General features: G+C 44.8%; 1 protein-coding gene and 1 long non-coding RNA gene across 3 annotated transcripts; one reads left to right on the top strand and one right to left on the bottom strand.

Moving 5' to 3' along the window:
• The first annotated feature begins 2,289 nt into the window (after positions 1-2,289).
• LOC148124538 (uncharacterized) lies at positions 2,290-2,562 on the top strand. Its single transcript, XR_015739738.1, has 2 exons — positions 2,290-2,413; positions 2,490-2,562. It is a non-coding gene; the product is annotated as an uncharacterized LOC148124538 (long non-coding RNA).
• Positions 2,563-4,456: 1,894 nt separating this feature from the next.
• Positions 4,457-20,503, bottom strand: GPR107 (G protein-coupled receptor 107). 2 transcript variants are annotated; one of them, XM_026712174.2, is made up of 18 exons: positions 20,357-20,503; positions 16,315-16,434; positions 16,035-16,085; positions 15,621-15,709; positions 14,863-14,960; positions 14,112-14,152; positions 13,444-13,500; positions 12,891-12,992; positions 12,037-12,170; positions 11,599-11,674; positions 10,719-10,792; positions 9,942-10,059; positions 9,537-9,667; positions 9,260-9,303; positions 8,184-8,236; positions 7,917-8,000; positions 7,584-7,705; positions 4,457-4,885 (listed from the first exon to the last, which is right to left on the bottom strand). In XM_026712174.2, the coding sequence occupies exons 1-18, from the start codon at positions 20,480-20,482 to the stop codon at positions 4,789-4,791; spliced, it is 1,617 nt and encodes a 538-aa protein (XP_026567959.1). In that variant the 5' UTR covers positions 20,483-20,503; the 3' UTR covers positions 4,457-4,788. The 2 variants fall into 2 exon arrangements, with proteins under 2 accessions (XP_026567959.1, XP_026567960.1); XM_026712175.2 differs by having other exon boundaries at positions 8,184-8,233.
• Positions 20,504-23,368: the final 2,865 nt, after the last annotated feature.

The raw sequence follows: 23,368 nt of genomic DNA, 5'->3' as shown, positions 1-23,368 counted from the left end.
TTTTGCACCCTTGTGATGAAGTCAACGAGGGCGCCAGATTCACCAGACAACTTAGTAACTTAATAGCAGTGATTTACTTAACAAATGTCTCACTTAATAATTTATAATAATTTAAATTTGGGGGGGGGGGGTCAATTGCGGTTGTAACTACTTGTACGCAATTTTAATCAAACCTCCTGAGATCACATCACATTTCTCTTCTTTCGAATAACCCACAATACCAGAAATAGTAAGTATTTCTGCCTAGGAAGAAAGAAAAAGGACCCCCCAGGCTTCCCAACCTCCAAGCAAAAGGGGGGATTCAAGTATCAGAGGCCAAACGTGCTTCGTTATGAATTCTTTAATTTATACACCTGTTCCACAGCAGGAAAAATCACATTATAGAGAAATTAAAACCCTCAATTGGTATTAGCCCCATCACAGAAATACTGTTATTTTATATATATATATATGTATTTTTTTTAAAAAAGGGAAAAAGGACCAAACCCACCCACCCCAAGATCCTAAATTAAATGTCCTCGTTAAAAAACCCCAAATGTACTTTGAAAAGAAATGGGGAGGTTTTGAGGTCTTAAAAGAGGGTCGTGTGTGTTTACCCTCCCTTGGAGTGAAATGGGCAAGAGAGGAAGAGAAACAATAAACCTTTATTATTCCCAAATGGACCAAGAAAATTTTCCCTAGGACCGAACGGGTCCTTCTTGCTGTTTAATAAGAGTTTTCTTGGATTAAAACTTTTTTAAGGTGCGATAACGCAAATCTTCAGGAATGGAGTAGAAAAAATGCATGAAGAACCCACTGGGAGGAAAAATAATAATAACAATAATAATGCAAAAGAGGCGCTGCATATGAAACCTGCCGTGGGAAGGAAACTTGAAAAATGGAGAGGAAAAAAAAAATCTCCATCTTAAAAGTCTTTCCAAGTGGACTTCAACTCCCAGAATTCCACCCCTCTGGTTGGGGAATCTTGGGAGTCCACCCATTGTAAAACCGCCCCCAAGTTGATAAAAAAAAAATTCCTCTGTTCAGGTGTGACTCCCGATCCCATCTCAATAATAAGTCAAAACTTTGGCTTGGAAAGTCCTGGAACCCGCCTTGTTCCAGCGAGGAACGGATTAGGAGAAGCCGATGGGTTATAGGTAACAGCAACAGCACTTAGACTTATATACCGCTTTATAGTGCTTTACAGCCCTCTCTTTTTCTGGAATTTTGGATCACCGATGAAAAAGTCGGAGAGGAAGATTTGACTTCTCCCAGACCCCAAACCAGAGTCTCCCACATCCTGACATCCACGCAACTCACTGAGACTTCCCGCCCTGAACCCAGGATATTTTGGCCTGTTTCCAAAATGAAGGAATGCCCACATTGGGGGAAAGGGGGGAAATACACCCCCCCCCCCCAAAAAACCTCTGGCACCTGGTCTTGGCAGGGACAGGAAAGTCGCTGGCTTGGTTAGTGATTTCCATCTCAGTTTTGTCCTGCTTGCTTAGGGGAAAAGCAAGAGGGTGGGTGAGTGGGAGAGAGAGGGAGCGAGTTGCAATTTCCTTCCCTTAAACCAGGTTGCATCGTGAAAATGCTGCAATGCACCAAAACTCTTTTGCAGGCACGTTCTCCCGGGGAAGGTTGGTGATATTGCGGAATGGAAGGGCTGAGAGGGAGCAAATAGACAACTTTTTTTGGGGGGGGGGGGAGGAAAGGGGTGTCAGGTACAAGAGCCGGAGAACAATTACTATTAGGGGTTCCCAGAGGCCCGCTGGAAGGACACGGTGTACATTTATTCAAAGGCTAAGCGGGAGTTTTACCTTCTCGAGGCAAACCATTTGGGGACTGCTCGGCCTGCAAAGACATTCCCAATTCCCCCTCCCCCCCAAAAAAATAATATTGTCACTAATGGAGGGTTAACAGGGTGTCTGAAACCCACTTCGGTGCACCCAGTGCAAAAGGAACTGGGACTTTGGCCGTGCAGGTAATACCGCCAAGATCCAGTTCAAATCCAGACCAAGGCGCGGGATTCCCTTCAGCTTTTAACAACGCACATTTTGTGGCATAATTACATCCTATACAAGGTATGCATTCTGGACACTTCTCGGGGTGTGCTACGTGAGCCAGCGAGCCAGGGAGGGCGCCTTGCAGATTTACAGTTACGCAAAAGAGAAGGCTGCCACCTGAAATTTATTCCCGACTGTTGTGGTTGTTTGAGGAGTCTATCAGTCCCCCACAGACGACGTTACCAGGTGCCAGTTCCAGCCACAGCCCAAGAGAGATACAAGAACTAGGGGAAGGATCAGCAGTGGAGAGTAATAAGAAGAGTTAGCCGTAGATCTGAAGGAGGAGAAAAGTTAGCTGTAGAGCTTAGCAAGAAAATTTAGCTGTAGAGCTTAACAAGAACATTTAGCTATAGAGCTTAACAAGAGGAGTTAGCTATAGAGCTTAACAAAGGAAAGGCTCAGCTATAGGGCTTAGAAGACTCAGCCATAGAGTTTAACAAGGAGAAGGCTCAGCTATAGAGCTTAAGAACTAAAAGCCACATGATTTAACAAGTTAGCTATAGCGCTTAACAAAAGAGGATTAGCTATAGTGCTTGAGGAGAATGGTTAGCTATAGAATGGAACAAGAAACATTAGCCATAGTGGTTTAGCTATAGAGCTTAACACGAAAATTTAACAATAGAATTTAACACAGAGAAAGGATTAGCAATAGACCTTAATGTGTTAAGCAATAGAGCTTAACTTGGAACGAAAGCTTAACAAGAAAGGTTAGCGATAAATCTTAAATAATATCCTTCCCCATGGCTAGATCCTAGATCTCTGGGATACACAGTCAGCAGTAGCTTCACTCAGTTGCTGGGATCAGAAAAGATCCAACTCAGGTCTACCTTCTTGCTAAGAGCTGTAAAACCACTCTGCTTTCCAGCCAACATTCATCTCCTCTAGAAAGTAAAATGGCTCTCTTAAGCTTGCGGTAGCTCCTCCTCATCTTCTGTGACCTCCAAGCAGTTGCAACCTCACAGCAATATCTAGGTTTGGAGAACCAACCATCCAAAATCTCCACGGTGGGCTGTCGGAACCATCAACTGAACCAGCCCCCTCACCACAAAAAAGAGAACACAACACACCTTCAGAATTTGCCATCTTGAGCAGGTCTGCTTAATTTATCAGAAGACACGGCCAGGGGGCTTCCCAAATGCCTTATGGCTGACAGTTCGGTTCACACAGCAAACCAAGAGAGAAGGCACTCGGTTTGGGCTTAACCATGACGGGTTTTAAACCACGATTTGTGGGTGGGGTTTCTCTTGCATTTTCCAAGACTGGGAATTGAGAGTCCAAAATATGCCACAGTTTTAGAGAGCATGAAGAGGAATTTCAGAGATTGGTAAATTATGCAGCTCTTGTTTTAAGAGTTTTATAATGCCATTTTCTTCCCATGGATTACAAACCCTTCCCTGCTTTGTAACGAAGAGAAACGGAAAGAAATAATAATAATAATAATTTACTATTTAAACTTTTGCGCTCTTGCCTACGTTCCCGCCAAACGAGTGAAGGTGTTCACCCGGGCTGCGGAAATGGACCGAAGCAGCAATTTCAAAAATTAAACCCAGCTTCCGATTCGGCGGGGTGAGAACCAGAACGTCTCCCTCGCCCTCCGCTCCAATCAAAGCTGAAAGAAGCCAAAAGAAAAAGAAAATAAAAAAAAGATAGAAAAACCCAAGGGGAAAAAAAGGACCCAACGCCAGCACGGAGCACCCAAGCCAGCCACCAAAGGACACAAACACAATCTTTCTTTCCAGTCACTTCCCAAGCAGTTCACCCTATTTTTTACAGTTTGGAAAGCGGAGCGGATTGCTACCCTCCTAGGCGCACCTCTCTTGATCGCGTTTCAAAGTCGCCACATCCCCATCCGGAAATCCAGCGGAGCTCATGTTCCGAATAGCACGCGAGAGATTTTTTTGGGGGGGAGGGGAGGCGGGGGAGAGGGAGGAGAGGGAGGGACACAGAGAATGGGGATGGAGGAGGAAGAGGGAGCGGGAGGGAGAAGGAAAGAGGGAGAGGATGGAGACAGAGGAGAGAGAGGAGGAAGAGGGGGAGAGAGAGGGAGGGAGGGAGAGGGAGAAGGAAAGAGAAAGAGGGAGAGGATGGAGACAGAGAAGAAAGAGAGGAGGAGGAAGAGGGGGGAGAGAGAGACAGGGATATGGAGGGAGAGGGAGGGAGAGGGGAGGAGAGAGGGAGAGGACGGAGACCGAAATGCAGAGAGAAGGATGCAGTGGGAAGGAGGAGAGGGAGAAGGAAAAGGATGGAGACCGAAACGGAGAGATGGAGGGAAGGAGGGAGAGGGAGGGAAGGAGAAGGAAAGAAAGGGAGGAGGAAAGAGAGAAGGGGGAGTAAAAAAATAAAAAGGAAGCCGCCACCACTATCTGTCCTTCAACCCTTCTCTCTTAGGCACCAGAAGAAAAGCCCAATCCTTAAGACAGAGGAACAAAAACCGTGTTTTAGATTCTCTTTTTTCCTGGCTGTATTTTTATCCTTCTCTCCACCCACCGTCGCCCAAGCCCAACGTGTGTGTGTATGTGTGTGTGTGTGTGTGTGTGGTTTTTTTTACTCCTCTTTTTACACTGAGAAGGTCGTCTCTTTGCTTCTGTGCCATCGAGGGAAGGAAGCCAAGGATCAATAAATTACAGTTCTCTGGAAAAAAGTGCTGCCTTGTCTTAAGTGGGGTGTGGAGAAGAAGAGAGGGAGAGGTGTGTGCTGAGGAGGAAAGGAGAGGAGGAGGAGGAGGAGGAGGCAGCCAAGTCCATCACGCTGCGCTTTCTCTCTCGCCGTGGGGCTCCGCTGAGCCGTTGGCTGTTTTCTTGACTTTCTTCATACCCTCCATCACGCCCGAGGTGGTCACCCTGGGAAGGGCAAAAAATAAAAATAAAATAAAAATAAGGGTTTTTATTGATTCAGGGACGAGGGGGATGCTTCCGCCGTGGTGTCCAGCAGAGCCTGGGGGACGGAAGCTGGCCGCACAGAGATCAGTTCAGACCTTAGCAGAGGTGTGTGAGCTGTGGCTGCAGGCTGCATGGCGGGAGGGGAGAGAAAGAAAGGGAGGAAGAGGTGGCGCTTGATGAAGGAGAAGGAAAAGAGACGATGAGAGAATAGAATAACACGGAGTTGGGAGGGACCTTGGAGGTCTTCTAGTCCAACCCCCTGCTCAAGCCGGATATAACCATTTCAGACAAACGGCTGTCCAGCCTCTTCTGGAAATTTTCCAGTGTTGGGAGTATTCACAACTTCTGGAGGGAAGTCATTCCGCTGGTTGTTTTTTTTCACAGTCAGGAAATTTCTCTTTAGTTCTAGGTCGCTCCTCTTCTTGCTTAATTTCCATCCGTTGCTTCTTGTCCTGCCCTCAGGCGCTTTGGGGAATAGCTTGACTCCCTCTTCTTTGGGGCAGCCCCTGAGAGGTTACAACACTGCTATCACGTCTCCTCTAGTCCTTCTTTTCATTAAACTAAAAATACCCAATTCCAGCAACCGTCCTTCGTATGTTTCATCCTCCAGTCCCCTAATCCTCTTCGTTGCTCCTCTCTGCACTTTTTCTAGAGTCTCAACATCTTTTTTACACTCATGGCGACCAAAAGTTGTTTGCCATGAACCAGGGTGTTCAAACCAGGGTATGATTACGTCTGCAGTCTGGCATTTTCGATCAGGAAGTCCCCTTTGGCTGAGTTTTCAGCATCACACCATGAGGCCTAACCTCTTCGGCTCGTTCTCGCTCCCTTCCTCGTCAGCATTTCATCTCTCTCTGCTGCCACAAAATTCACATCTCCTTGGTCATAAAGCATCCGAAGGTGGGCTCAAAGGAGAACCACCCCCCCCAAATAAAATAATACCAATAAAATAATACCAGCAGTGCCAGCTGATTTTGACAGAGAGCTTGTTCGTGAATGTGACACTCTTATTTTTTTTTTCTCTTCCTTGCCTACTTCCGTAATATTTAGCCTCGAGATCCTTCCGTCATCTTCGTAGCTCTTTCCCTGGATTCTCTTGGGCATCTCCAAGAAAAGTCTGCGCAGATATTTCTCAGGGTTGGCTGTTTCACTTGGCTTCCTGCCCTAAACGGGAGACTGGGCTGCCTCAACCCTCATTTGCAACTCTGATATAAATGATCAGTCGTTTTGTGCGTCTGCCAAAACGTTGGGTTTTTTTTAAAAAAAAAAAAACATAGCCTGCAGCATTTTAAGGCGATGCGCATATTCAAAGGGGGAAAATATGGCACTCGGATCCTTTAAATGTAAATAAAAACCCCAGACAAACTGCATTATGAGCTCCCAATGATTATCCTTGTGGTGTAGTTGCTTTTTAAGATCACTTTTTTTTTTTCTTCAGTTTCTGGGGAAAAGGAACGGTGAGTCCTACGGAAAAATCCTTGAATTCCCAGCTTCCTTTTTTAAGGGCTTGAGGGTTTTATTCTCCCAACAGACAAATTCATAGCACCCAGTTTACCTCTATTTTAAAAATGATTTAATCAACCACACGGTCTTGGAGAGCTTGTAGAAGGATGCAAAAACTGGGAAGTCGAACCAGGGAGATGTCCGCTACTGTCTCGTTCAATGGATTAAATCTACCTGCCTCTCTCGCAAAGTGTTATTGTTCACGAACAAAGTCTCTCTTAAAATCAGCAGGCACCCCTGGCATTATTTTATTGGTATTGTTTTATTCAGGATGGTCGTTCTCCTCTGAGCCCACCTTTGGATGCTTTATGACCAAGGAGATGTGAATTTTGTGGCAGCAGAGAGAGCTGAAATGCTGGCGAGGAAGGGAGCAAGAACGAGCTGAAGAGGTTAGGCCTCATGGTGTGATGCTGAAAACTCAGCCAAAGGGATTTCCTGATGGATAATGCCAGACTCGACACGGAATCGTTTTCCAACACCCTGGTTTGTTCAATTCTGGTTCATCACGATACAAAAAAGATGTTGGAACCCTAGAAAGGGTGTAGAGAAGAGCAACAGAGATGATTAGGAGACTGGGGGATAAAATATATCATGAAGAATTGAGGAAACAAGGTACTTCTAGTCTAACAAAGAAAAGGACTAGTGGTAGGAGACTGGGGGATAAAATATATCATGAAGAATTGAGGAAACAAGGTATGTCTAGTCTAACAAAGAGAAGGACTAGGGGTGACAGTCTTCCAGGGGCTACCATAGAGAAACAGAGGGTCAATCTATTGTCCAAAACAGCTGAGGACAGGACAAGAAGCAACAGATGGAAACTAATCCAAAGGAGAAATCCAATCTAGAAGGAGAAATTTCCTGACCGTGAGAACAATTAACGGCTTACCGCCACAAGTTGTGGGTATTCCATCCCTGGAGGTTTTGCAAAAATAGACTGGACAACCACTTGACTGGAATGGTGTAAGATCTCCTGATTTGAGCTGAACTAAAAGACCTCCAAATTTCTCCCAATTCTGCAATTCTGTTGATCAACCAGAGCTATCAGGCTTGGTATGGACTGACCTCTACTTGCCCAGGTCACACCTCCCGGGCCCAAGCGCTTTGGGTTCTGACCACCCCAGGATAGGGGAGGCTATCCCAGAGGGCTGTGACTTACACAGATTCCATGTCCAAACTATCGTCTTCCTGAGAAAGCTGCAGATAAGGGTTGTCGGAGGCCGGCCTGAACTTATAGCCAGTGAGGACAAAGAAGACCAGGGTTGCCATTTCGTGCAGCAGCTGCAACGACAGACAGACAGACAGACAGAGAGAGATGCGATCGTTAAGTCCCTGATTTTGGTGCCGTTTTTATTAAACGATCACAAAATGAATTGCCGTAAAAAAAAAATTTTTTGACCTGTTTTGCAAAGCTATTAATTGTTGCAATAGATCCACCGTAGCTAAATGTCTACGGAGGCTAAAAGGGATATAGGAGGAAGGGGCAACCTACCTGGTAAAGCCACTTCCACTGGAATGGAACTGCAATCTTGATGAGGATGGCGATGATGCGGGTGAAGTAAATGTAACAGACGATCTGGAGGGGGTGGAGGGAATAGTTAGTTAGTTCCAGAAGAGGAGATGTGTCCTCAGACAGCGGCACAGGAGAGAACAGACTCTGGTTTTCATTTAAAGAAGGAATCTGGGTTGCTCCAAAAAAGGGGGATACCCCGCCCTCCACCTCCTATCCCACGCTCCCCCCCCTCCCATAACTCCTTACCATGACATAATAGTGTCTGAAGAGCTTCAATTTCGCTAAGTTAATGGCAGCTGCTGGAAAAAAATACACAAATAAGGGGGATCAAGAGGCAGATGAGGATTGCCTGCATGGTTATCAAATGGGCACTGGAGCAAGGCGAGGCAGCAAAAACTTTGCACCCTATGCACTCAGGGCTGATGGCCTTAGCTGCCTCGCTTTACCTGGCATCTCGGTTTGAAATTCAAGGCTTTGTTGTGCATCTATAAATAACCTTGGTTTCTCTCCCAGGTCTCGGGAGAGCTGGAAGAATGGATTTTGGCTCACGTTTACCTTTTTTTTTCCTCCTGAGAAATCCACACCTGGATAGTTTCAAGGGCGAAGGTGGCAGAGTCTCTGGGACTCGGCTGGGTGACAAGAGAGGCAGCCAACATCTCTTGGCCATCAAGGTCAAGAAAGCAACCAGAAAAAGCGAAGGAATCCCAGCGGCTCCTTGAAGAAGCACCTTTGGGACAAGCCTGACTTGGGAAGGCTGAGAATATCCACGGGGTCAGGGCTCCGGCAGTTACCCCCATTTAAATCATGAGTCTCAAGCCCAACTTCCAAAACTTAAAAGATTTATTAGGAGTAAACATGCCAGCATTGCCTAGGCGTAGCCGACTCTGAGGCACATCATTCATTGTCACCCTGGACCCTGGTTTTCCCCTCACCCCCTGGGTGTTTCTTAATTCATATTCTCCAATGGGACACATCCATAGCCCAGAGTCATCAATCATGCTGTCCAGTTAGAATTTTGCACGGCAGAAACTTCAGTCACCTAGAAACTATCTTTGAAAAACATTTATGGAATGCAATAAAGCAATTCAAATATTTCAGTTCTTGCAAGAGCCCTTGGCTCACTCAAGATGACAAGGGATCCATTGCAGAGCCAAGAAAGTAGCTCATGGATAGGGAGTGGGTCCAATAAATTGGGGGTGAAAAACCCTCTTCACCGATACTGGTAGGAAAGGAAAGGAATTGCTTGGAACCTCCGGCTGCAGAAATCTGGCGGAACCTCAACAATACCTGAAACAGCCCCAAACTGGGGATCAATCACTTGCCTTTCCCATCGGTGGCAGAAGCTTCCTGTAAGTGTCGGATCAACCTAGGACAGAGAACGACCAGCGAATTAAATGGTAGATCCCTGGGCAGGATCCTTCGAGCCCACTGAGGCCTTAGAAAAGATGGTGGATCTACGTAGAAGTCCCCCCCCGCCCCCTCCCGCCTCTCTTTGGGGTTTAATCGAGACGGGGCATAAATAAATGTATCTCGTTGAGGGAAGCTGGCAGGGTTTTTAGCTCTTCCCCAAAGCAGCGGCCTTCGTTCCTGCAAACTCACCATACAACGGGGAACAGGATGGCCCCGCAGCAAAGGAGATCCACCAAGAACAGGATCTCTCGCCACAGCCCGTATTCCGTTGTGCCTTCTTCTGTGGATTCCATGATGATGAAGGCCACGTTTGCCAAGACCTGGGAAAGGGGGAAACGGGGCGAATCTGACAACTGATTGTAGACAAAAGCAACATTGGGTAGGTCTAGGGCTGTTTGATAGATGAGACTTGAAATCACTTTATCCCAGGACAAAATCCTCTGTGGATACGCTTTGTCTAACACACACACACACACACACACACACACACACACACACACACACACACTTTGGATTTACAACCATAATTGGAGCTGGAACATCCATCGCTAAGGGATTCAGTAGTTAAAATGAGAACTTCCTGGCCCGTCTCACCTGCAACGGGATGACAATCATGAAAATCTTCTTGTCCTTATCGGAGAGGATGTGCTTAATAAAAGCCCAGCCTGTACCAATGAGAGCAATGGTGATGAACAGCAGGGCACCTTTTAACCTGGTTAAAAACACACAGACACAAACGGCGACAGGTTGACTGACGCATCCGGCAATTCCCGAGCAGCCCTCGAGCGAAAACAGTTCAAAAAGGACAAGAGATAACACTCCAGTGACAATCATCTCCTAAAAGCAGAGCACGTGGCTCAAATGCAAAATAATAACAATAAATCATATTTTAAAGGAATCTTAGGTCCTATTCTGGGGGCAGGAACGGTGGCACAATGCTTTGCAACACCAGGTTTGGAAATCCTGATTTTAAACATTTATAAGAGAGTCCTGTTTTGAGCTAAAAATACAGGGAGAAGTCCAAAGCTTCCCGGGTGACTTTTACCAGTTGTTCTTTCTCTCTTGGCCCAGCCTACCTTCAAGGATTGTTGTGAAAGAACCAGGAGGAGAGAGAGCATAAATGCCAATCTAATGACAGATACAAATCTAACTTCACAACGGATGTCCGCAAGGCTGCCTCTCCAACTGATAACAATCTCATAAGTTTCTGGTAACCTTCATCTCATAAAAGATGAAACCATTTTAAAACTGCAAGCTTTTCTGGAAGTGGGGAGACACGGTTTGTTTTGCGCCATGCCATCTAAGATATCACAGCTGCCATTAACCCATACTAGATTGGTTTAAATCTACAACCAAACTCCAGAGACTTACAGGTGTGTGATATAATAGACCACAGCCCAGCCCTCGATGGGGTAGCCCTGTGTGGAGATATAGTGGTAATCGATCTGGGGGCAAAAAAAAAAGAGAAGAGAGAGAGAGAGAGAGAGCAGGAGTTAGTGCAAAGGTTGATATTCAGCCATTAAACTTTTTAAGTACTCCTATCAAGTTTTGTTACAATAGCCTTTCATTCTAATAAGATTCTAAAAAGAAGAAACAGATTAGCATGTAAATAAAATCCAATACAAATAAAGCTTCAATTTGGCTGACAATTTGGTAAAAAGGGGGTGTCCGTTAAATCCAAATGTCCACTAAATCCAAATGTCCGCTAAATCCAAATGTCCGCTAAATCCAAATGTCTGCTGCTAAGTGTCATTTGTGTAAACTGACCAAAGGATATAAAAATGTTAAGTATGTAATTATACAAATGACGATGATGGTCCAGACTGTTTAATTAAATTTGGATTACTGTTTGGGAGGGAAGGGGGTGAATTCCGAAGCAAAATGTTGTTTCTTCCACTCAAAATCTACGGAATGGAAGTCAGAATAAACCAGGTTTTAGTGTAAAACATACTGCTGCTAAGTAAAGCAACTGGAACAAAGTAAGGCAAGACAGCCAAGTAATCTGCAGATGTTTTACAGCAATTCCTGGAAGTCAGTCCGGCTGATTGTCACAAGTGAAAGAGATGACAGTCCAAATCATTTGCAAGTTAAGCACTATCTGTAGAAAAACAGTCTTGTTTGGCCTCAATCTCTGGAACAGGCAAACTCTTCAGAGGGCTGGACTAGCGGACCTCCAAGGTCCCTTCCAGGCCAATGAAAATGATTCTTTCTCCCTACGGCACAGAAACAAGGGAATCCAGGAGTAACTTACCGCATGGAAGACTAAAGAAAGGGACTTGGTGAAAGGAAGCAAAGCCATTAACCAATGGATCTTAAAAACATCAGCCCTGCAAGACAAAACAGGACACCTGAAAAGTCAATAAACCTGTTTATGTATTACAACCATTGCAGTATTTTCACGGCCACGTGATCAAAATTCAGGCTTTACGACTGCCTTGCTTTGCAGAGGAAATCTGAGCTCCCTTGTTTCTCCTATACCGAGAGGAGGATCTGCCTGGGAATCTTCGCCTGCGATTCCTAAGAGCGATTGACCGATGGGCTCCAAGTGAAGCTTTCTTTGAAAATCCCCCTTGGGGAAACCGGTTCACACAGATTTACAGAACAACGCAGTTGGAAAGGGGCACCTTGGAGGTCACCTTGTCCAACCCTCCCCACCCCCCGCCCAAGCAGGAGACCCCACACGTTTTACCTGAGCTTCCGGAGGGTGTGGACCCACACGACCCCGGCCACAAAGAAGAAAAACGCCATGGAAATGTAGAGTTTGGGAAGTGGGATTTCTCCAGCGGAGAGGTAGCTGTTTGGATTATGCTCGGTGATGGCAATCTGCAAGCAGAACAGGGGTCACCCAGAAAGCTGGAAGCTGTTAGAAGGCCCAGCAAAAGGGGAGAAGGCGACAAGCATTTTATGGAACCCTGGCTGGGAGGCTGCATCAGGTAAGGATCCGTTCCTTCAAGGACAGGAAAATGCTCTTCTCCGAGCAGCAGGCTGGAACTCTACAGTCCTTTTTTCAAGGAGATATCGTAGAATAATAGAGCTGGGTGGGACCTCGGAGGTCTTCTAGTCCAACCCTAGGCCATCCTGGACAAATGGCTGCTTTTCCCTTTGTTTCTCTCACCTGCTTCTGTATCTTCTGGACCTCGGGGACCGTTTCCCTCCCACGCAATTCCCAGCCAATTGCTCCTCGGTAGAAACACTGAGGTTGTGTGAACGGGTTAATGCAGGTCAAAGAGATTTCTCTGCCTCACAATCCTGCTTGGTTTCATTTTAATTCTTTTTTTTAAAAAAATTTAAGACCCTTATTTATCGTTCTGATGTTTTGTAAGACGTTTTATATCATGTCGGTCAGCCATCAAATGGATGGATGGAATAAGAGGCAGACAGACAGACATATAGACGGACAGACAAATGAAATGAGAGATATAGATGCAACTAGACAGGCAGACTTTTGATAAGGAGTTTCATCTGGGAACAATGGAACGCCCACGAGTAATTCAATTCCTGACCCTTCATTGGAAGGAAAAGAGAAAAAGAAAAGCAACTCACGTCCAAGCTGAAGGGAACTTGTTCAATCGGCACGTTTCCCAGTATGCACTTGTGGAAATACAGACTATAAAGTCCTTCTTGTTCCTTTGAATTGATGCTGAACTGAAAAGCACACGGAAAGAAGAAGAAGGGGATGACTTTGGCCAGATTTTGCACAGATCGCCAATTAAGGTGCTTTATTGGCTATGTTTATTTATTTTTTTTACCGTTTTTCTTTGTTGCAGGTTTCACTACAAATTACTTTACCAGAGAACTTCGGGGTGGCTGTGCACAGCAATACATACAATTTATATATTCAATTCATTCATTCATTTTCTACAGCCACCCAACTCAATCAAGTGACTCTGGGTGGCTTTAGAAATTACATACCCAATAAATATCCAGGATGGCATTCTGCTGCTATTATTTACCTCTCAAATATTGTCATCTATTCTATTGCAAAGCTGTCTCCATTCTGCTTTCAAAGCAAAATGAGAATTGGAAAAATTCATTTCAAACCAAGCCAAGGCCTGCTCAGGTTTCATAAGGAATGGTAAGGACAAAAAGCACCTACCTGGAATGAAAAACTATTGTTCCCGCTTTGCATTGGGTGTGTTCTCACAGCAGGCACCTGGCGGACAAAATATATACATATATATATTTATATGAAGTTTTGTGGCTATGCCAAATCAGATCGGAAGCAACAGGTATAAATTCTGGTCACCGTATTATAAAAAAAGGTGTTGAGATTCTAGAAAGAGTGCAGAGAAGAGCAACAAAGATGATTAAAGGACCAGAGGCTAAAACCTACGAAGAACGGTCGCAGGAGTTGGGTACGTCTAGTTTCATGAAAAGAAGGACTAGGGGTGACATGATAGCAGTCTTCCAATATTTGAGGGGCTGCCCCGAAGAAGAGGGAGTCAAGCTATTCTTCAAAGCACCAGAACACGAATAGATAACCTAGTTTAATCCTTGGTGACTCCCCGACAGTAAACTACCAGAGATTGGGGTTGGTAAGAGGCAGGCAATGAAGTAAAAAAAACAACCGAGAAAATTTAAAAAGGGATTTTTAAGCTTTCAAAAGCTTTCTTCAAACTGGTGATAGCCTCCATGGCAGTGTTGCTCCAGGCTGGCAGCCTGAAGACGCGTGGACTTCAAACTCCCAGAATTCCCCAGGCAGCAGGCTGAGCATCGCACGCAACAGGATGGAGAAAGAGCATTACCTCTTCCGTTGCTGCTTACCTGGACTTCCGTCGCATTGTCCTTAGGCACCTGCTTTGGTTCTAAAAGGTGAAGACAAGCAAAATCAGACGCAATTCGAACAAGGGAGGGCGGGAAATGGGTACGTTAGATCATCCAACTGGCCTGTATGCAAGAAGGACGCATCCACGTGATCTTCAGACTTAATTACAGGTAGCCCTCGAATTGCGAGAGTTCCTTTCGTGACTGAAGTTGTACATGTCTCACTGCATTGTACCGCACACATACCACGTCCCTCAGCTTGTCTGGGTACCCTAAAAGTACTTTTTTCAGGAGGCAACTGGACTTGTTTTTTTGCTTCTCATCCCATTGAAGGACTTGGGAGATTTACCTGGGTCCTCAGGGTTACCTGAGTAGTGCTCCTGAGTCCTGATTTCCTCTGGAAATCCAATCCTACTCCCACACCACTCAAAAAGCACCTTTGGGACAACTATGACCCGGATGACTGAGAATCTCTACAGATTGGGTGTCTGGATGTTTTATCCTTGGGGTGGAAAACCTTCTGCCTCGGTGTATTTTGGGGTTTAAAGTGTGTACGTCTATTGTGTTGGTTGAATCAATATCGTGATCCTTCAGGGCAGTGACGGAGAATCAACCACAGACAGCTCTATACCAGCACTGGGTGAATTCTTGGCTTCTCTTAATTATTTCTTATATAAGAATTCTTAAATTTCATGTCGCAAAGGAAGTGTCATGTTTTACCTTCCTGCGTAGTGGGAGGGAAAGAACTTACCAGATTTCTCGGCAATTCCTGGAGGACCAGTTGCTTGGGATTCGCTGAAGATAATGTCAGGCAACTGTGGGGTTTTGTTTTCGAACTTGACTTTGACCCTGCGGGCGACAAAGGACAAAGTTAGAGTCGGATGCTGATTGAGAGGCCAAAAAAAAAAACAACCCAAAAGAACAAGAGCATCTGATGTCCCCAATGTTACAGAGTCGTTTCTTCCAATTTAGTTTGCGTCTACATGCACCAAAATGAGACGTTGGCTTATTGATCTTTTTGTTTTAATTACACTCCTTAAATAGATTCAATTCGTCCAGGAGAACAAACAACTCTGGCATGCTTTAATTCTCAAATTAACTTGAGCAATCTTTCAAAATCTTTCCTTTTAGGCATCTCATTAAAATGACTGGGATATTCTCTATCCTCAGATAGAGAGAAAGAGACAGAGACAGAGAGAGAGAGAGAGAGAGAGAGAGAGATGAAATAGAGAGAAGAAATAGATGAGATAGAGATAGATGAGATATAGTTATTAGATATAGAGATAGATAGATGAAATAGATATATAGATATATAGATATATAGATAGATAGATAGATAGATAGATAGATAGATAGTTAAGTAAATAAGTAGATAGTTTTTTAAAGACGACTTGGCTGCATTGCTTTTGAGGCTCAGCAAACATTAAAAACAGAGCTTCAACTTTAAAGTTGTGTGGATTGCAACTCCCAGTATTCCCCAGCCACCCCCAGTTCCCCAAGATTCCTTACAGCTTCTCTGAGAAATCCAGGAGCAGAATGATGGCCAAGACCTCATGGTTTGGCTTTTGATTCAAGATGCAGTAATCCACTTTTTCGTTCTGTCAAAAAGAAAAAAGAAAAAAAAAGGCAAGGGGGGAAGCAAAGAGATACTTATAGGATGAGGATGAACCCCTTTAATTAAACAGCATCCAAACGGCTTTTAAAGTCAGCTGGTCTCGGTACGATCCTCGACTTACAACCACTACCTTGTAACTAACGTGTGGCCCTTTGTTGTGCCTGGAAAAGGTAGCGAGTCACGAGGCAACCGAGAACAAGTTCTAGTTTGCGTGACAACCAGATTTGTCAATTTTTGTCCAAAATGTACGGCATTACCCAACTCAAAGCGTTTCAGAGCAGTTGAATATCCAGGTAGGACTTTCTTACCAGGTAAGTGGGAAATCCATCGTTCTGTGTTCGATCTAAGCTGAAGCCCACCTGAAAAAAATATATATATTTTTAACGAAGGGTTAATATTCGAGGCTGCCTGCAGGTTTTGAAAAAAGCGACAAAGGATAAGACTGATTTAAAATCCGATGTGCCAAGGAAGCAGGCCTATTTCTTCTGAAGACCAGCCACTCTTGGGGGAGTGAGTTCAAATTTGAATGTCCTCCTTCTACGCTCAACCGTAGTTGCGTGACGGACGCCGGGACAAAAAGGGACTTACCTGAATGTCTTTGTCGCTCTCCCCCACGGATTGGACCGAGAGGCTGTTGACGGTGACTCTCATGAACCCATCCTGGAAGAAGCCGAATGTGTTGAGGTGGACTTTCTGCCTCAGATCATCCTGGAGCAGAGGAAACGGAATTGTTGTTTACAGGGGGCCACAGATGGAAGCGGTTGTCAGGGTGGGAAGCAAAACAGCCCCACTGAATCTTTGGAGCCCTCGGTGGTCTCTGAGCTTGGAGGTTTTCTTGCCGACGTTTCATTACCAAGTTGGGTAACATCCTCAGTGCTAGAAGGAAGGAGGGCTTGATGATATTATACCTATTTGGGTAATGCAATGTCTGCATGAAAACCACCAGGCTCAGAGACCACCAAGAACCTCCCACAGTAACCTCCTCTTCTCCTTTTCCTCCTCCTCTTCTTCCTCCTCCTCTTTTTCTCCTTCTCCTTCTCCCCCCCTTCCCCTTCTTCTTCTTTGTGGAACTATGGGAAGCCTATGAAGCAGTAGCTAATTGCCAAATGCAGGTAGTTCTCTAGTTATGGCCAGTCACTTAGTGACAATTCAGAATTACAAATGGACCTTCCCAGGGTTTACTTACAACCCAGATTTGAACTTCTGACAGCTGCCCTCACCCCTCCCCGATCACATGATTATATTTTGGGCGACTGGCAACTGGCCCACATTTACGGTAGCATTAAAAGCCAAATAAACACTCGTGCCTTTATTGTCCTGGGTGCGATGTCAGTTGGCTTTTTGCTTGTTTGTTTGGAGAAGACCATGAAAGATGGAGGTTACGGTACGCAGGGGAGAGGAACAAAAATGGGATTCCTAATCACGGTTGAAAGTCACTGGCTTGGCTGCCCTCTAACCATCTGTGTTATGATTAGACACACTAATCACCTACTCGTACAATGACACAAATCTCCTAAGATCTGCCAGGAGGACGAGACCCCTGATGAGCCTCCATCTGGCAGGGTTTGGAGAACGTGGTCCCTCACCAGCGACTCATTCCACAAAGTCGAAATTCTGGTAGGGCTTCCAAGTGATCTGATTACGGAGAAGAGAGACCACAGAGACAGAGCTACGACAATCCTCCACTCATCTTTATGAGTGCCAACGCTAGTTTAACACTCAGAACGACCTGAATGGCCTCAAGGTTGCCTTCCAGAGTCCTTCAAACACAATGTCCACGTAAGGAAGATCCTCAAAAAGACGTGCCTGTTGTAACTCGGAACAATTGTTAAACAAACTGTTGTAAGTCGAGCAGGAAATGAGCAGGGTGAACTGGACAGTGGAGTTAAATGGGTCATCAGTTTGGAGTCGCTGCACAAGAGACCCAAGGATCCAGACGGCTATGAATCCCGTTGACCTTTATCTAGCGCCAATTTAGCCCTGACCGTTAGTTGATTAAATTGTACTATCTAGGTTGCAACAATAATGTTGCTTTCAAGCCAAAAAATGCTCCTGGTTAATTTGCACCTGACAATTAACTGTAATATGAAGACGCACTGAATGCCTGTCCTGATTCAGCAGGAATCTTTTTCGCTTATGGCTGCAGTTATGTCAGGCTGCGAGAGCCAAGGAGGGCATGTAGAATGATTTCTGAGCATTTTCCTTCATTTGTTCCTCACCTCCAGGCAAAAATCTTGCCAAACTAAAGCAAGTATTTACGTCACTATAAATACACTCTCTAAGAATTGCTAGGGAGGAGATGTCTGAACTCTCTTCTTCCCAACCAAGCCATCTAAGCTTGCCTTCCGAAAGGCAGCCCCTCCTTCCTCCTGGGAATCCAGACTAAGCTCCCCACGGAATATATATATTCCTAACTTCGGAAGTGCAATCGGATTCTCTTCATATTTATTCACAAAGGTCTGTGGTGAAGATGCTGAGGAAGCAACACCGAGTAAATTAGGTGCAGTACTGCTTCGGCAGTAGAACATGGGAACAACCTTAGGAAGTGGGAGGAGGAAAATGATCAAATGAATTAGGGAATAATCAGATAAAAGAAGGAATAGCCCAGAGCTGCATAACAGGCAGAGAAAGAAACTCAGAAAGGGATCTCCCTAACAGACTGTAAAAGAGACAATGGGGGATTTGTACTTTCAGACTTAAAAGATTTTGTTAAGGTAGCTTTAGAATAAATTAGAATTAGTTGCTCTGCTTGCGTTTTCCATCAGGTTTATCTAGGAAGGCTGACAGCTTTCTAGGGCATTCATAAGATCTTTCTTAGCAGACCAATTCTCACAATGTATGGAACAAAATCAACTTTTATATTCCTATCAAAACCAAGAATCATTGCAAAATTAGAGTACAAGATATCTGCAAAATTCCAACTTTTTTTTTTTTTAGTTTACTGCCAAAAAAAGTAGCAGTGGTTGGTTTGGTTCAGCAAAGGAACATTTCGCAACACTGTCAACTCATCACAATAAAATATGGTGACACACCAACATATTTCCTCCCACCCCACCCCCAGCAACAATATCAAATGCTGAAGTGATATATTACGAGATTAAGAGTTCTAGCTAATGTTAACTGGATGTTCTGAACAAATTTTTTTTAAAGAGAATAAATTGCATTTTCAATTGCAATGTTAAGCCTCAGTAGCTGAAAAGAAAGCTGTATTGTATGTATGGTCACCGGTGCATTAAAATAAACCACCTTAATACGGTGCTTACTGTTCTTTCAGGAAATGAGATATATTTTCTGAGAATTGCAGTTATGAAGGCAACTTGTATCCGAGGATAAAGGAAAGCCATTGCCTAGTCAAACTTCTTACAATTCAAAGATTTCAAAAACAGTTCAACATGAAACAACCTAGTAGTAACACATCAAAATGGTAACAGATCAACGTCATTCCGAGCTAGAAATTTTAAAAACCCACTTAAAATTAAGCAGTGTCACAAATATACACAAATGTGATTGGTGCAGTGTGCTTAGAGGTGGAGCTCTCGGCTCACAATCAGGAGGCTGTGAGTTCGATCCTAGGTAGAGGCAGATATTTCTCTGGGCACGATGAGAATACATCTGCTGAATATAACTCTGCATCGGTGACAGGAAAGGCATCTGGCCAGTCAACACTTGGCGCTATTCAGTTGCCCAGGCTCCACCCCCGATGCAAGGGATTACAGGGTCGTTGAAGGAGCAGGATGGTGACAGATATAGATAAAATGTAGCATGAACAAGCAAAAGGATCATCCTGAATATTTCCACTTATGCACTTGCCACCACTTGTACAGTCTTGCTAGACATTTTACTCGAAAGACACTCCAAGTAGTAATTTAAGACACGACGCCTTCCGTGGACCCGTGCCAAAAAAGCTGACTTTTAAAGAATGTGTTTAAAGCGGGCCGATTCAACACGTGCAGGTTGAACAGGGATCCCAGATGGGGATGATGGGTCTAGGATGTACCAGCCTAAAGAGATGGGGCCTGGGGTAGTGAGAGTGGAGGGTAATAGCCTTAAGAGATCCCAGGCTGGGGATGATGGGCGGTGTTGGTGGGGGGGCGTACAACAGTCTTAAAGGAATCCAGCCAAGAGTGATGGGATTGGGGTGCAAAAGCGCTAAAGGATTCCAAGTTGGAGATGATGGGATTGGAACGTACCATCCTGAAGGAGCTCGGCTGGGGAGGATGGTTGTTGGGATACGAGTGTCCTAAAAAGGAACCTAGCGAAGTACGATGGGACTGAATGGATTCCAGGCTGGGGATGATGGCTTTTAGGGGAGAAAAGTGCTAAAGCAACCCAGCCAGGGGATGATGGGGCTGTGGTGTACCAGCCTCATGGGACTCAGCTGGGGATGATGGGGACGGAGTGTAAGAAGGGGCTGGGGATGATGGTGTTTGGGGTAGAAAACTCCAAAGGCAACCCAGCCAAGGATGATGGTTCTGGGGTGGACCAGCCTAATGGGGTTCCAGGCTGGGGATGATGGGGCTGCAAGAACGGGGAATATCTGAGGGCTGGAGGCTCCGGGTGGGGCGGGGAAAGGCCCTCCGCGTGTCTCGGCGCCTGCCCGTCCGCCCCGTCCGCCTCCTCGGCCGCCTACCCTGAGGGTGAGATGGTGGAGCCGGGCCTCCGCGGGGCCCCCGGAGAGCAGCCCGGCCAGGAAGGCCAGGAGGAGCCGGCAGGGGAAACCGGAACCGCCGCCGCCGCCGCTCCCTCCCGCCGCCATCTTCACTCCAGAAACAACATCGCCCCGCCCGCCCTCTTCCGGGGTTAAAGGTCACCGGCCGCCCCGCCTCTCTGGCGGCGCCGGCAGGAGCGTCGCGGGACTTCCGGTGAGGGGAAAGCGAAAGCGGGCGGACCATAGAGAGGCCGGGAAAGAGAAGGCTGACTAGCGGCCGCTGCTTTCTTCGCGCATGGAGGGGAGGCGGGTGTCTCAAAGGGCGCCCTCTGCTGACTCTCAAGGGTGCTGCACCCTGTCACACCTCATCCTGAAGCCACATTTCATTGGTTATGAGTGTTCTTATCTATCATCTGTATCTCTCTAATCAGTCTAATTTATCTATCTCATCTATCATCTATCCACATACACACACTGTTGTAAGTATATACATGCGCACTACATTTATATATTCAACTTTATTCATATATATCAAGTACACAGTATGTGTATATATGTGAACATACACTCATATATTTTATATAACTTCATATATAATATATATTTATATATAATACCCGAGCAAAGCAGAATGCCATATATATATATATATGTATGTATATGTATGTATGTATGTATGTATATATATATATATATATATATATATATATATATATATACATATACATATACATATACATAACATTTATATAACTTCACACACACACATATATCAGCAGTCAAATGTATATAGCCAGCTTGTATTTGTGTTTGGTTTTTTGTATATGTTTGTGTGTATGCATGGTACATGATATTCTTATTTATCTTCCCCACAAGCATAACATAAACCACCATGATAGGGGTTAACCCACTCGCCAAAGATACGGTTGATAAAGCCATGGCTTAGTCTCTGTGTTCATCCCAGATACAAAACCCAGCCTCACAATAATTCTGCTACTACAAAACAGGCTCAAAGCCTTCATACATAATAAATATATATATATACACACAAAGACAACCTGCAAAGGCAGGAGATATAGACTCACTTGCCCCTGCCTTCATGTCTACCCAACCCTTGCAGAATCTATATTTGTAATATATTCCTCCGGCGGTGCCAATGTTATAATTTGGGGTTGTTTTTTTACCAGCCCATTTGATGGCTAAAATCTGTTTTTCCAACTGCTGTTGCTAATCTCGTGGCCAGATTCAGAAAATATTTTGCTTTGAACATCCTGTTGAAACCTAACAGTACTGCAGACATAAATATAAACAGACAGATTAATGTAGCATATATATATATATATCTGTGTGTGTGTGTGTCACAGGGTGAAATTGACTGGTGTTCTCCCTTTCGCCACTAGATGTTGCGTGAGTACATTTCTTTGCCAGATTTCAGTACATATTTAATTTAAGAATCATTACTTTGACTTCCTGTTGTAATGATTAAGCTGCTTGCTTAATTATTCAAACGATTCTACAAACCAATTGAAAAATGAATTGTCTTAATGTAGGAATCTAAAAACTGACCTTGTTCAATGTTAAGATAAATCATGCTTGGCTTAACCTTGGTTTAGTTTATTAATATAATGCACCGAGATGATCATCATAATTCAACATAATTCAACTTGGATCGCCTTGCTCATGTCAAATGCAGCAGCCAGTTTTCTTATGGACTGTTCTCTTGTGCTTTTAAAAAGCAAATTCTGCTTTTCTTGGTGTATTTAAAATAGTTTCTATGCAAAAATGACTCAGGTCTTCTAAAATCGGGCTGATCCTTGACCACCAAGGCCAAAATATGCAAAATTTTCATTCCTTCCGCTGTCTCATAATTAACATCCATTGATTTAAAAAAAAAAAAAACTTCACTTGCATTTTATTTTTACTATCCATTTCTCGGCCAAAGAAAAACGGGCAATGAGACTCGCATGATCAGGGAGAAGCTGTGACCGTTATAAGTGCGAGAACCAGTGGCGGGTCCCTTCTTTTCAGGGCCATTGTTCACTTTGAATGGCCACTACATTGGTAAGTTGAGGGCTTCTTATGAAAATCACACAATACTCCTCCTTCCTCCTATTTTCCCCACAACAACCCTGTGAGGTGGGTTGGACTGAGAGAGAGGGAGTGGCCCAAAGTCACCCAGCTGATTTGCATATCAAAGGCGGGACTTGAATTCATTATCTTCTGATCATTGGCCAGAGGTTACCCAACCAGCTTTCATGCCTAAAGCTGGACTAGAACTCTCAGTCTCCTGGTGATTGGCCCAAGATTAGCCAACCAGCTTTCATGGCTAAGAGGGGACTAGAACTCACTGTTTCCTGGTGATTGGCCCAAAGTCACCCAGCTGTTTTTCATGTCTAAGGCGGGTCTAGAACTCCCAGTCTCCTGGTGCTTGGTGCAAGGTTACCCAACCAGCTTTCATGCTTAAGGCAGGACTAGAACTCCCAGTCTCCTGGTCACCCAAAGTCACCCGGCTGTCTTTCATGCTAATGGTGAGACTAGAATTTCCTGACTCCTGATGATTGGCCAGCTTTCATGGCTAAGGCGGGACTAGAACTTTTCTTACCTTCTAGTCTGGTGTGTTTTGACTGGGTCTCCAAAATGCAGATGTAACACACACACGCACACACACACACACACACACATACCGAATAAGATGTATTTTAGAGATTTTAATTCCGATCCTGCCCTACGACACCTTCACAACTGCGATCATCCGCAAGACATTTGGGCGTTTTCACTGCATTCTTGTTGACCGGAGGTCTCGCAGTGGCTCTGACAAAGAACAATGGTTGTTTTCATGCACAACACGCATACACACACACACACATTGTTCTCCTTCGCTGCTGTTCTGGTGGGATTGGCCAGACCGTACCCTCACACAAGACTACTGTGTGGACCTGCAGAGGGGCTGGGTTAGATGATCTCCCAGAGCCCTTCGGTTCTGCCAATTGGGAT

The sequence above is a fragment of the Pseudonaja textilis genome, chromosome 17 (assembly GCF_049901715.1).
Source record: "Pseudonaja textilis isolate UNSWEBS1 chromosome 17, rPseTex1.2, whole genome shotgun sequence".
NCBI lineage: Eukaryota > Metazoa > Chordata > Lepidosauria > Squamata > Elapidae > Pseudonaja > Pseudonaja textilis.
This window is presented reverse-complemented; position numbering and strand designations above follow the sequence as displayed.

What these genes read in the sequence shown, in the direction of transcription:
- GPR107 (XM_026712174.2), bottom strand. Translation starts at nt 20,482, where the DNA reads ATGGCGGCGGGAGGGAGCGGCGGCGGCGGCGGTTCCGGTTTCCCCTGC. An exon ending in ATGGATTTCCCACTTACCTG is followed by an intron (nt 15,710 to 16,034) that starts GTAAGAAAGTCC and finishes TCTTTTTGACAG; the next exon opens with AACGAAAAAGTGGATTACTG. An exon ending in ACAATGCGACGGAAGTCCAG is followed by an intron (nt 13,501 to 14,111) that starts GTAAGCAGCAAC and finishes TTTGTCCGCCAG; the next exon opens with GTGCCTGCTGTGAGAACACA.